Raw genomic sequence first — 14,576 nt, forward strand, 5'->3', positions numbered from 1 at the left:
TCTCATTTGTCTCTTATGTATTGAAAGAAGCTTTCACTATCCTTTCTAATATTACTAGCTAGCCTACCTTCATATTTGATCCTCTCCTTCGTTATTGCTCTCTTAGTTATCCTCTGTTTGTTTTTGTAGCCTTCCCAATCTTCTGATTTCCCAGTGCTCTTGGCCACTTTATAGGCTGTCTCTTGTTCTTTGATGTATTTCCTGACTTCCTTTGCCAGCCATGACTGTCTAATCCCGCCCCGGATAATCTTTCTTTTCTTTGGGATGAACCTCTGTACTGTGTCCTCAATTGCACCCAGAAACTCCTGCAATTGTTGTTGTACTGTCTTCCCCGCTAGGCTCTGCTTCCAGTCAATTTTCTTCAATTCCTCTCTCATGCCCCTGTAATTACCTTTATTTAACTGTAACACCATTACATCCGATTTTGTCTTCTCTCTTTCAAACTGCAGACTGAACTCTACCATATTATGATCGCTGCCTCCTAAGTGATGCCTTACTTTAGGGTCTTTTATAAAGTCTGGCTCATTACATAGCACTAAGTCCAGAATAGCCTGCTCCCTTGTGGGCTCCATCACAAGCTGTTCCAAAAAGCCATCCTGCAAACATTCCATGAATTCCCTTTCTTTGGATCCACCGGCAACATTATTCACCCAGTCCACCTGCATATTGAAGTCTCCCATGAGCACCATGACCTTGCCTTTCTGACATGCCCTATCTATTTCTCGGTGCATCTTGCGCCCCCGATCCTGAACACTGTTAGGAGGTCTGTACATAACTCCCATTATAGTTTTTTTGCCTTTGTGGTTCCTCAATTCCACGCGCACAGACTCCACATCCTCTGACCCTATGTCATTCAGTGCTGTAGATTTAATTTCATTCTTAACTAACAAAGCAACCCCGCCCTCTCTACTCACCTCCCTGTCTTTTCAATATGTTGTGAATCCTTGGATGTTTAACTGTCAGTCCTGAACTCCCTGCAACCATGTCTCTGTGATGCCTACCACATCATAATCATTCAAGAGGATCTGTACTGTTAATTCATCTACTTTGTTGCGAATACTATGAGAATTTAGATAACGTGCCTGAATGCTAACTTGCTTATCATTATTAGAGAGATTGGAAATCCTGAGATGTCTTAAGATATCCTTTCTTTTTGCTGTATTCCTAGTCTGCCTCGAGCTTAAACCCACCTGTACACATGCTATCCTGTTGCTAATCTTTCCATTTAACTCCATACTCTCTGTCTCTTTCACTTTCCCTTGCCCCCGACTCAGAAGTTTAAAGTCCTACTGACCACCCTATTTATCCTTTTCACAAGAACATTGGTTCCAGATCGGTTCAGGTGGAGACCATCCCAACGGTACAGATCCCCCCAGTTCCAAAACTGATGCGAATGCCCCATGAAATGGAATCCCTCTTTCCCACACCAATCCCTTAGCCACGTGTTTTCTTCCCTAACTTTCTTTTCCCCATGTCAATTAGCATGTGGCTCAGGCAGTAATCCGGAGATTATGACCATTGAGGACCTGTACTTCAATTTTTTTCCTAGTGCTTCATAATCCCTGAACAGGTCCTCTACCCTAGCTTTGGCTATGTTGTTAGTTCCAACGTGGACCACAACAACTGGATCCTCCCCCTCCCGCTCCAATATCCTTTCAACCCGGACGGAGATGTCCCGCACCCTGGCACCGGGCAGGCAACACACCTTGCAGGACTCCCAATCCGGCTTGCATTGGATACTATCTGTTCCCCTAATAATAGAATCCCCTATAACAACGACCTGTCTTTTTGCTCCCCCCTTTTGAATGGCCTTCTGCACCACAATGCCTTGGCTCATCCTGTCCACAGTCTTTTTCCTCATCCGTACAGGGAGCAAGAATCTCATACTTGTTGGTCAGGTCATGGGGTGAGGCTCCTGCACTCCTGAACTCGGAATCCTCCTACCTGCCTCACTTACAGTCACACCTTGTCCCTGAACACTTTTTGAATTTGAGTTATTTAATCTACTGGGTGTGACTGCCTCCTGAAACAAAGTGTCCAGGTAACTCTCCCCCTCCCGGATGTGCCGCAGAGTTTGAAGTTCTAATTCCAGATCATTAATTCTGATCCGGAGTTCTTCCAGCAACCAACACTTGCTGCAGATGTGGTCGCTGCTGTTCACAGTGGGATCAGCCAGCTCCCACATCATACAGCTGCAGCACATCACCTGTCTAGCCATTACTACTTATTTAGTTAATTTTTACAATTTATGTATTAAATGCTTTCTAGTACTTTTCTGCTACATTCTTTTTCAATTAAGCAATTAAACTTTTAATCAATTACACAGTACACAAGAATATAAATTGAAAAGCCTTACCTTAACAACACACAAGAGTCCTTCTCGGTTAGAGCTTCCGCTTTTTCTGCTGCTGGAACATGAATGGAGGGCTCCACCGGTCAAGGCCGGTATTTTCTAATCTTTAAAGCAGAGACTCACTCACCTGTAGGCCTCTGATCGACGCTCCCATTCTTCCTGCTGCGAGTCTGTGGACTTTTAATTAGGTTAGAGGAGGAGGGAGGGAGGGAGGCCCTACTGTGTAGGACCTGGGGCTTCAAGGTAAGTGCTTAAATAACAATCACTTACCTTCCCAACTGCCTGTCTTCTCCGACTTCACTTCTGCCCAGCACCCACCTCTCTCTGCTGAAGAAAAGCAGAGGATCTATTCTGATATCTTGTTGTCGGCTGCCAGTCACAATTGATTGCTTGGAACCTGGCATACATTACATTAGAGCCAGTCTTAGTACCAGAAACTTAGCTGTCAGCATCACATTCCCCTGAGAGTCCATCACCCCATACATTTGCCAAAGCAGCACAGTTGTTTGATATGGGGATAGCCATGGAGAATCCTGCACTGCCTGCCCCTCTCCTACCTTTCCTGAAGGTCAACCATCTACTTGACTGTTTTATCTCCCTTCCTGCAACTGCCATGTGTCACACCCCCAGCTCCTCTAAATTCCTCATTGCCTCTAACTGCCATTCCAACTGACTCATTCAGAATGAAAGAATTCACAAGCAAGCACACTTCTTGCAGACATAATCATCAGTAACATGGAAACTCTCTGTAATGTCCCACATCCAACAGGAAGGGCACATCATCCTACTAAAGGCCATCTTTTACCTAAACAATATTCAGACTCGTAAAATAGCACAGTCTTACTGCTCTAAAAACTCTGCTCCAGCCTAACTTAGTACCTATGTTTTATATTTTAAAAATTTAATCAAGAGTCATATCTCAATAAAAACATATGATCAAAAAAGAATGTAAACTCATTATTGTGGATTTACAAAAAAACTAGCTACTTAGCTGCTCTCCTGCTGTGATCACCCCACACAGGTTTCTCCAAGATCAGTTGTGAATGTCACTACTTGTTTATTTTTCTTAGATGAACTCTGATGTCCAGAGGTACTTGAAATCAAACAATAAAGGCAATAGTTGTGACGATTCAGACCAGCAGTATAGGTTTCTTTCTCCATTGACTCACTTCTTACTAGGTGGTCACTGCATTTGTCTCCCTTCCTCCTTTTTTAAAGTGCCATTGTTTTGATCCTTTTTCCCCAAAGTTCCAAGACAATGCAATAGTTTACAAAACAGTAATTATTGCTCCCAGAAGTCAAGGAAATCATCTCCAATGCTGAAAATACCTCAAAAAAACAAGTCGCTCTTCGAGCCACAATTTTTCACGTCCTCCATCTTGGATTACCCAGCTGTTTTTGGGTGAGCAAAAATATCCTTCAATTAACTAGTGGGGGAGATTGAAGCTATTGTTTTCAGTTCACACATCAATCTCCATTTCCTATCAACTATCTCAATCCCTTTTCCTGGCAACATTGACACTAATTTCACTCGCACCACAACCTTGGTGGCATATTTGACCTTGAGATGAGCTATTGACCTCATGTTTGTGCTGTCTATTTCCATTTCTGTTACATTGCTTAATTTTCCCAGGTTTAGCTCATCCCCTGCAGAATCCATCATGCGTGTCTTTTTTATATGTAGACACAGCTATTCCAATGAACTCCTGCCTGTTTGCTGCATTCTACTCCATAAGCTTGAGGTCATCCAAACTGCTGCTGTGTCCTCGCTTGCATCAATTTCCGTTCAGCTCTCATCCTTGTGTTCATTAACCTAAATTGATCCCCAGTCAAGCAATTTCCAGTCTTAAAATTCTCATCCTTAATTTCATGCCCATGTTCACTCCTTTCTCTGTAACCTTCATTAGCCTAACAATCCACTACAATATTTATTCTCCTCTAATTCTCACATCATGATCATTTTGGGTTTTTGAATACTCTCCCTGTATCTCTCTGCCTTGCTTTACTCCTTTAAAACACAACCCAGAACCTGATTCTTTAACCAAGGGAACTGGCTTCTCAGCCACAAGCTGGATGCCACTTCGCAAATTTCAGGAAAGCCCACCACATCTTGTGACAATCAGGTATTTAAGATACCAGTGACAGGACTTGTGCAAGGTCAAGAAGTCAGTGTCAGAAATCCTGCCCTTCAAGAGTTGCCAGATAATCAGAGTGGAACAGAGGTGAGCGTTGATGCAGGTGAGGCAGTAGCAAGAGGTAGACCAGCTAGTGGGAAGGATTTTCCTGGGAAGGAACCAAGGGATCGGTTAAAGTGTGTTTGCTTTAATGCAAGGAGTATCCGGAATAAAAGTGATGAACTTAGAGCATGGATCAGTACCTGGTGCTATGATGTTGTGGCCATAACAGAGACATGGGTTTCTCATGGGCAGGAATGGTTGCTGGATGTTCCAGGGTTTAGAACATTTAAAAAGAATAGGGAGGGGGGAAAAAGAGGAGGGGGTGTAGCACTACTAATCAGAGAGGGTATCACAGCTACAGAAGCTTCCTTTGTCGAGGAAGATCTGCCTACTGAGTCAGTATGGGTGGAAATTAGGAACAGCAAGGGAGTAGTCACCTCGTTAGGGGTTTACTACAGGCCCCCCAATAGCAGCAGGGAGATTGAAGAAAGCATAGGTCGACAGATTTTGGAAAAGTGTGGACGCAGTAGGGTTGTTGTAATGGGTGACTTTAACTTTCCTAATATTGATTGGAACCTCCTTCGAGCAGAAGATTTGAATGGAGCTGTTTTTGTAAGGTGTGTTCAGGAGGGTTTCCTAACGCAGTACATTGACAGGCCGACGAGGGGAGAGGCCATTCTAGACTTGGTGCTCGGAAACGAGCCGGGGCAGGTATCAGATCTTGTGGTGGGAGAGCATTTTGGTGATAGTGACCATAACTGCCTCACATTCTACATAGCTATGGAGAAGGAGAGGATTAGGCAGAATGGGAGGATATTTAATTGGGGAAGAGGAAACTATGATGCAATTAGACATGAGTTAGGAAGCATGGACTGGGAGCAGTTGTTCCATGGTAAGGGAACTATAGACATGTGGAGACTGTTTAAGGAACAGTTGTTGGGAGTGATGAGTAAATATGTCCCTCTGAGACAGGCAAGAAGGGGTAAGATTAAGGAACCTTGGATGACGAGAGCGGTGGAGCTTCTAGTGAAAAGGAAGAAGGTAGCTTACGTAAGGTGGAGGAAGCTAGGGTCAAGTTCAGCTAGAGAGGATTACATGCAGGCAAGGAAGGAGCTCAAAAATGGTCTGAGGAGAGCCAGGAGGGGGCACGAGAAAGGCTTGGCAGAAGGAATCCGGGAAAACACAAAGGCATTTTACACTTACGTGAGGAATAAGAGAATGGTCAAAGAAAGAGTAGGGCCGATCAGGGATAGCACAGGGAACTTGTGTGTGGAGCCTGAGGAGGTAGGGGAAGCCCTAAATGAGTTTTTTGCTTCTGTCTTTACGAAAGAAACGAACTTTGTAGTGAATGAAACCTTTGAAGAGCAGGTGTGCATGCTGGAATGGATAGAGATAGACGAAGCTGATGTGCTGAAAATTTTGTCAAACATTAAGATTGACAAGTCGCCAGGCCCGGATCAGATTTGTCCTCGGCTGCTTTGGGAAGCGAGAAATGCAATTGCTTCGCCACTTGCGAAGATCTTTGCATCCTCGCTCTCCACTGGAGTCATACCTGAGGACTGGAGAGAGGCAAATGTAATTCCTCTCTTCAAGAAAGGAAATAGGGAAATCCCTGGCAATTATAGACCGGTAAGTCTCACGTCTGTCGTCTGCAAGGTGTTAGAAAGGATTCTGAGGGATAAGATTTATGACCATCTGGAAGAGCATGGCTTGATCAAATACAGTCAACACGGCTTTGTGAGGGGTAGGTCATGCCTTACAAACCTTATTGAGTTTTTTGAGGATGTGACTAGAAAAGTTGATGAGGGTCGAGCTGTGGATGTGGTGTATATGGACTTCAGTAAGGCATTTGATAAGGTTCCCCATGGTAGGCTCATTCAGAAGGTCAGGAGGAATGGGATACAGGGGAACTTAGCTGCTTGGATACAGAATTGGCTGGCCAACAGAAGACAGCGAGTGGTAGTAGAAGGAAAATATTCTGCCTGGAAGTCAGTGGTGAGTGGGGTTCCACAGGGCTCTGTCCTTGGGCCTCTACTGTTTGTAATTTTTATTAATGACTTGGATGAGGGAATTGAAGGATGGGTCAGCAAGTTTGCAGACGACACAAAGGTCGGAGGTGTCGTTGACAGTGTAGAGGGCTGTTGTAGGCTGCAGCGGGACATTGACAGGATGCAGAGATGGGCTGAGAGGTGGCAGATGGAGTTCAACCTGGATAAATGCGAGGTGATGCATTTTGGAAGGTTGAATTTGAAAGCTGAGTACAGGATTAAGGATAGGATTCTTGGCAGCGTGGAGGAACAGAGGGATCTTGGTGTGCAGATACATAGATCCCTTAAAATGGCCACCCAAGTGGACAGGGTTGTTAAGAAAGCATATGGTGTTTTGGCTTTCATTAACAGGGGGATTGAGTTTAAGAGTCGTGAGATCTTGTTGCAGCTCTATAAAACTTTGGTTAGACCGCACTTGGAATACTGCGTCCAGTTCTGGTCGCCCTATTATAGGAAAGATGTGGATGCTTTGGAGAGGGTTCAGAGGAGGTTTACCAGGATGCTGCCTGGACTGGAGGGCTTATCTTATGAAGAGAGGTTGACTGAGCTCGGTCTCTTTTCATTGGAGAAAAGGAGGAGGAGAGGGGACCTAATTGAGGTATACAAGATAATGAGAGGCATAGATAGAGTTGATAGCCAGAGACTATTTCCCAGGGCAGAAATGGCTAGCACGAGGGGTCATAGTTTTAAGCTGGTTGGTGGAAAGTATAGAGGGGATGTCAGAGGCAGGTTCTTTACGCAGAGAGTTGTGAGAGCATGGAATGCGTTGCCAGCAGCAGTTGTGGAAGCAAGGTCATTGGGGTCATTTAAGAGACTGCTGGACATGTATATGGTCACAGAAATTTGAGGGTGCACACATGAGGATCAATGGTCGGCACAACATTGTGGGCTGAAGGGCCTGTTCTGTGCTGTACTGTTCTATGTTCTATGTTCTATGTTCTATGTTCTATGTTCTATGTTCTATCTATTAAACTGCAGTACAATGCTGCTAGTATGATATGTCTTGATCCCAGTTTGAGGCAAATGATGGGGAGTCAGCATCAAGGGCACAGGGTGGCTCTCAGTGGCTTTCTCTCTTTCCTGCTGGTTGCCCATCAAAGGCACTAAGTGTCTAATTAAAGAAGTTTTCTCCCGGAGACAGCAAGCAAACATACATATATGTTGAGACCCTGACTGGTGCTGGGTAAGACCAACAATGGTGAGACAATTATCTTTAAGTGATCAATAATTAGCCATTTATATGCCATAGTCAGAGGGGGGGATGGGTGGACTGCCCATGGAACCTTCCCAACAGACTTACTCGGGGTGATGTTGGCAGGGTGCCAGTTCTGGCTGATTAAAAGCCAGCCCACCCCACCAATCAAACCTGCTACTGGTGAGCGAACACAGTTCTGTCCACTATCCATTGGGCTCCTATGAAGTACCAAGAGACAGGTATCATACCAGCAGCAGTGTACTGCAGTTTAATAGATGTGCCAGCCTGATTATCTGGCAACTCTTGAAGGCCAGGATTTCTGGCACTGACTCCTTGACCTTGGACAAGTCCTGTCACTGGCATCTTAAATACCTGATTGTCACAAGATGTGGTGGGCCTTCCTGAAATTACATTAAATACGTTTAACCATTTAGGATGTTGCTGTAGGCATTCACTGATTGTATACTTGCATAATGCACTGCTTCCATAAAATTCATTTGCGACAAAAAACCATCTTGATCGGAAACATTAACTCTGTTTCTGTCCGTACATTCTACCTGACCTGCTGAGTGTTGCAGCTGTATTTTGTTTTTACCTGCTTTTCCATCAAGTTCTTGTGGGCATTATTCTTCACAGAATCCCTATAGTGTGGAAACAAGCCCCTCGGCCCAACAAGTCCACACTGGCCCTCAGAGGATCCCACCCAGACCCATCCCACTGTAAACCTACCTAATCTACACATCCCTGAACACTATGGGCAATATAGCATGGCCAATCCACATAGCCTGCATGTCTTCGGACTGTAGGAGGAAACCCACGCAGACATGGGTAGAATGTGCAAACTCCACACAGACAGTTGCCCGAGTGTGGAATCGAACCCAGGTCCCTGGCACTGTGAGGCAGCAGTGCTAACCACTGTGCCACCATGCCATCCCACCCCATTGATTAGGTGGTTAATGTAATAGTGTCACGTACTAATCCTTTGTGTCATTAAAAAATCACCTTGATTGTCAGCATAACCTCTAGCTGCATTTTTATTCTGACATTGTAGCAGTCTTTGGAAGTGAACATTTCCTAAACATCAGTGTTTTTTTACTTGTAGGGGACAAATGTAAATTGACTGAATACAGCAAACTGAAAAACACGCTTCTAGATCTCCAGAACCAAAACTACATCCGACAAAGAAATAACAAAGAGAACGAAGACAAAATGTCTCTCAAAAAGGTGTTGGTGGATAACATGTTTGAATATTTTGATTCAAATGAAGATGGGTATGTTGACAGCAATGAATTGACTCAGGTAGGTGGAGTGTCCAAGAGAATGAAATCAACAATCAATACTGAAAGAATTCACAAGTGTGTATTTAATAACATATAGCAGACAACAGAGATCATTCTCAATTTAGATCTGTTATTGATTTACTACTCCAAGAGAATTCAGTCTGAATTACAAAGTAATGGTGAATCTCAGCAGTAAAATGTTACAATCCACACCTCCAGCATGGTCCACAGTTAACACAAATTGACTTATACACTGGGTAAATGCCACTATTTTCCAGTCACATAGGAGTTGTTTTAAAGATGATACTTAAAAAGGATTAGGCAACTCAGTTAGATCTTTGCACCTCATTTATGTATGCATTTTAATTGTACTGTGGGTCTTTGTGTTTGTTTCAAGCTAGTCTCCTTTCATTGTTAACAATCACTCACTATGAACTAGAATTCCAGTCTAAGGTTTATTTGGCAATAACTGGTTCAAATTCTGTCCTTCCTGCATTTCAAGCAACTTACCCTCTCCCGATTCTTCAGTCAATAATTCAGGAACTATGAAAGTTCTTTGGACTTAATCCTGACAAGTCATCAATTGGCCTTATGCCATTTAACAGTAGCATTTAGACTATTGCACCTCCATTCTTCCTGTTGCCATTCAGTGTCTGTAAGTGACGACACACCATTTAAACTTCTAGGGGCTAATCACATGAACATGTGACTGCCATCTGTCATTTATTTTGGTCACTGTGGATTAAAAGTTTTATTTTGTAGCTGTACACTCCCCAAAAATCAGCTAGTAGACAAAACTGGCTGTACTGGGGCAATACTTAAACCATTCTGAAGGTTTGTTAATAAGAAAGTAAATGAGAATTATTAGAAGATGAAGAGTCTACTTTCAGAGCTTTTGTTGTGTTGGCACAGATTATGCTGAGATTGTGTCGGTGTCACACACAATGGGCTTGGTTTTTTAATGGCCAGACAGTCATGTTTCAGTGGCAGTGTGAGTTGTGCATGGACACCCTGCAAAGAAATTTCCTGCAAAGTTGAAGATTCCACTGTTCAATTCCTCCACATTGAACCCTCTGAATGTCTCCATTTAAACTCCAGGATTCAGATTGTTCTGATGAAATCAAGTAAATAATTACTGAGAATTTTTAGACTGTGAAAAACAGTGTAACCCTTAATCCATGCTTACCACACACACAAGACACACATGCAGCACTTGCACACAACAGATGTTCCTCTCTGCCCTATATTTACACCTCCCCCAAGCCTATCATGACACCCCTAGAATTTGACCTCAGTTCACCATCTCCTCCTGCTTCCACAACACAGAATTGCCACTGTTGGAAAGTCTGGACAAAGATGGAATATAATCTCCTTTGCTGAGCAGCACAATGTGACGACATAGAACATAGAACATTACAGCACAGTGCAGGCCCTTCGGCCCTCGATGTTGTGCCGACCTGTCATACCGATCTCAAGCCCATCTAACCTACACTATTCCATGTACATCCATATGCTTGTCCAATGATGACTTAAATATACTTATACTACCATTGCAGGCAAAGCGTTCCATTCCCTTACTACTCTCTGGGTAAAGAAACTACCTCTGGCATCTGTCCTATATCTTTCACCCCTCAATTTAAAGCTATGCCCCTTCATGCTCGCCATCACCATCCTAGGAAAAAGGCTCTCCCTATCCACCCGATCTAGCCCTCTGATTTATTTTATATGTTTCAATTAAGTCACCTCTCAACCTTCTTCTCTCTAACGAAAACAGCCTCAAGTCTTTCAGCCTTTCCACGTAAGACCTTCCCTCCATACTAGGCAACATCCTAGTAAATCTCCTCTGCACCCTTTCCAAAGCTTCCACATCCTTCTTATAATGCAGTGACCAGAACTGTATGCAGTACTCCAAGTGCGGCCGCACTAGAGTTTCGTACAGCTGCAGCATAACGTCATGGTTCCAGAACTTGATCCCCCTATTAATAAAAGCTGAAACACTGTATGCCTTCTTAACAGCCCTGTCAACCTGGATGGCAACTTTCAAGGATCTGTGTACATGGACACCGAGATCTCTCTGCTCATCAATTTATATTGTCTTTAAATGTTCTCCTACTTAAGTGCATCACCTCACACTTCTCCGCATTGAGTCTCACCTGTCAACTATCCGCGCACTCCTCCAATTTTAAGAATATATTTTTGGAGTTCCACACTGTCTTCACAGTTTACAATTCTTTCAATTACAGTGTCCCATACACACCTAGATTCATATCATTAATATATATCAGATAAAGCAAGTGTCCCAATACTAATCCCTGGGGACCTTCACTGTAAACCTTCTAGCTCAAAATACCATTGGTTATTTCTATTCTTTCCTATTACTGTAATTTTTTTATCCACATTGCTACTAATTATAATCTCTTTTATAATTTGACTCACAAGGTTCCTTATAAGTCTGCTGTATTGCCCTGTACCATACATGCTGACTCTTTGAAATCAACCTACCTTTTCCCATGTGATTATTAATTCTATCCCGCATAATTGTGTTGATTTCATCTGGACCCAATGCTTTGTCAACTTTAAGTGCCAATGATCTATCTACAACTTCTCCCTTATTAATTTTGAACCCTTCTTGTGACAAACTCTCCTACTCTGTCAAATTAGCCTGGATAGCATATTCCTCTTTTGTAAAGACAGATGCAAAGTATTCATTTAACATCTCAGCTATGCCTTGTCTCAATGTGTCAATCCTTGTCTTAGTCTCTGATCAGCCCTATTCCTCTTCTAATTCTCTTACTGTTTATATTATTGATCTTTGACTAAGCGATAACACCTCTTGGGTTTCCTGTCAGCAAGAGCTTTGACCTCATCTTCCACCCAACTATTCTATTTCACTGTTAGAAATTGAGCCTTTAGGCATTGGAGGTGAAGAGATAATTCAAAGATGCAAACTGGTTAAACCAGGAAAGAGAAATAAAAAACATAAGAGCAAATCGTATGAGCTTGTGATGATACTATTGTCTTAATTGCTTTTCGTCCTTTATTTTATGAGGAAAGGTTGAGACAGCATTATCGAGCAGTCTGTTCCAAGCCAATAAAGTAAACAACTTGTGAGGCTTTGAATTTTTTTTAAGTTGGAACAATAGGAGCAGCATGAAGGGGTGAGATCAAAAATCCCAGAGAACCAAGGTTTTGGTTTAAATTTCAGCAGTTGTTAGAGTAATGAACCTGGATGTGGAAGCTGTTATTTCTCTTTCTGCTGCAGCTAAAAGCTTGGGTTCTTGTCCTGCTGCTAGAATTGCATGTCATACAATCTATTTTATTGAATTTTCCTTTGCGAAGGGTATGTTTATAGGATGTTACCACATTGGAACAGTTACTGCTTAGTAATTAAATTCGCTTTAATCTAGTTGGTATTCCATTGAGTTATGTTACTCCAATTCTTCTTTCTTTAGTTTGTATTTTAACTATAGTGTAAGAATAAATTGTGCTTTGCTTCAAGCCCAACAGTTTGTCCAAACGAGTTCCATCTGGAAGACAACACCTCACATTTGCTTTTAAAAATAAGAAGAAGTTGGGGTCTCGGCTATCTTCTTTAAATACTTTGAGGAGGTTTGGTCTGGTCAAGAGATCTCATTGAAACAAATAGGATTCTTAAGGACCTTGACGGGGCAAATGCTGAGAGGATGTTTCCACTCATGGATTAGAGGGCATTGTCTCAGAATAAACTTAAAACTGAGATCAGACGGAATTGAACAAAGTATGGAGCTGGATGAACACAGCAGGCCCAGCAGCATCTTAGGAGTACAAAAGCTGACGTTTCAGGTGTACACCCTTCATCAGAAAAGGGGGAGGGGGAGAGGGTTCTGAAATAAATAGGGAGAGAGGGGGAGGCGGATCGAAGATGGGTAGAGGAGAAGATAGGCGGAGAAGAGACAGACAAGTTAAAGAGGTGGGGATGGAGCCAGTAGCGGTGAGTGTAGGTGGGGAGGTAGGGAGGGGATAGGTCAGTCCGGGGGGGACGGACAGGTCAAGGGGGGGGCGGGATGAGGTTAGTAGGTAGGAAATGGGGTGTGGCCTGAGGTGGGAGGAGGGGATAGGGGAGAGGAAGAATGGGTTTGGGAGGTGGGGACAAGCAGTGCTGGTTTTGGGATGCAGTAGGGGGAGGGGAGATTTTGAAGCTTGTGAAATCCACATTGATACCATTGGGCTGCAGGATTCCCAATCCCACCCCCTTGACCTGTCCATCCTCCCGGGACTGACCTATCCCCTCCCTACCTCTCCACCTACACTCACCTCCACTGGCTCCATACCCGCCTCTTTAACTTGTCTGTCTCCTCTCCACCTATCTTCTCCTCTATCCATCTTCGATCCACCTCCGCCTCTCTCCCTATTTATTTCAGAACCCTCTCACCCTCCCCCTCTTCTGATGAAAGGTCTAGGCCCGAAACATCAGCTTTTGTGTTCCTAAGATCCACACTTTGTTATCTCCATGTTTCTCCAGCATCTGCAGTTCCCCCTATCTCAGAAGGAATTTCATCTCTCAGAGGATTCTCAGCCTTGGGAACTCTTTGCCACAGAGACCTATGGGGGGAGAGCGTACTTGAAGCTGAGGTGGATAAGTTCTTTATCAGTCAGCGTATCAACGGTTATGAGGTAAACGCAGGAAAGTAGATATGAGAAATGCCAGATCAACCATGATCTTATTGATTGGTGGAGCAGCTTCAAGGGATGAATGGCCTACCCCTATTCCTATTTCATATGGTCTTATTAAAATCTGAGATTTTCCCATTTGCAGACTTTAAACTAATTTACCTTTTTTTTCAGAGATAATGGGAACTGCAGATGCTGGAGAATCCAAGATAACAAAGTGTGAAGCTGGATGAACACAGCAGGCCAAGCAGCATCTCAGGAGCCAATGTGGTCTACTGTATCCACTGTACCTGATGTGGCTTCCTCTACATTGGGGAAACCAAGCAGAGGCTTGGGGACCGCTTTGCAAAACACCTCTGCTCGGTTCGCAATAAATAACTGCACCTCCCAGTCGCAAACCATTTTAACTCCCCTTCCCATTCCTTAGACGACATGTTCATCATGGGCCTCCTGCAGCGCCACAATGATGCCACCCTAAGGTTGCAGGAACAGCAACTCATATTCTGCTTGGGAACCCTGCAGCCCAATGGTATCAATGTGGACTTCACAAGCTTCAAAATGTCCCCTTCCCCCACTGCATCCCAAAACCAGCCCAGCTTGTCCCCGCCTCCCTAACCTGTTCTTCCTCTCACCTATCCCCTCCTCCCACCTCAAGCCGCACCTCCATTTCCTACCTACTAACCTCATCCCACCTCCTTGACCTGTCCATCCTCCCTGGACTGACCTATCCCCTCCCTACCTCCCCACCCATACTCTCCTCTCCACCTATCTTCTTTTCTCTCCATCTTCGGTCCGCCTCCACCTCTCTCCCTATTTATTTCAGTATCCTCTCCCCATCCCCCTCTCTGATGAAGGGTCTAGGCCCGAAAGTCA

The 14,576-nt window shown here is 43.8% G+C and overlaps 1 protein-coding gene across 8 annotated transcripts in view; it reads left to right on the forward strand.

Moving 5' to 3' along the window:
• fstl5 (follistatin-like 5) overlaps nt 1-14,576 on the forward strand; it is a 568,620-nt gene that overhangs the window by 372,237 nt on the left and 181,807 nt on the right. For all 8 annotated transcript variants that reach the window (XM_059645031.1, XM_059645027.1, XM_059645034.1 and 5 more), the window contains one exon: nt 8,876-9,072. In XM_059645031.1, coding sequence (XP_059501014.1) covers nt 8,876-9,072 — 197 coding nt within the window. The remainder of the gene's footprint in view (nt 1-8,875; nt 9,073-14,576) is intronic.

This window comes from Stegostoma tigrinum, chromosome 1 (assembly GCF_030684315.1).
Source record: "Stegostoma tigrinum isolate sSteTig4 chromosome 1, sSteTig4.hap1, whole genome shotgun sequence".
NCBI lineage: Eukaryota > Metazoa > Chordata > Chondrichthyes > Orectolobiformes > Stegostomatidae > Stegostoma > Stegostoma tigrinum.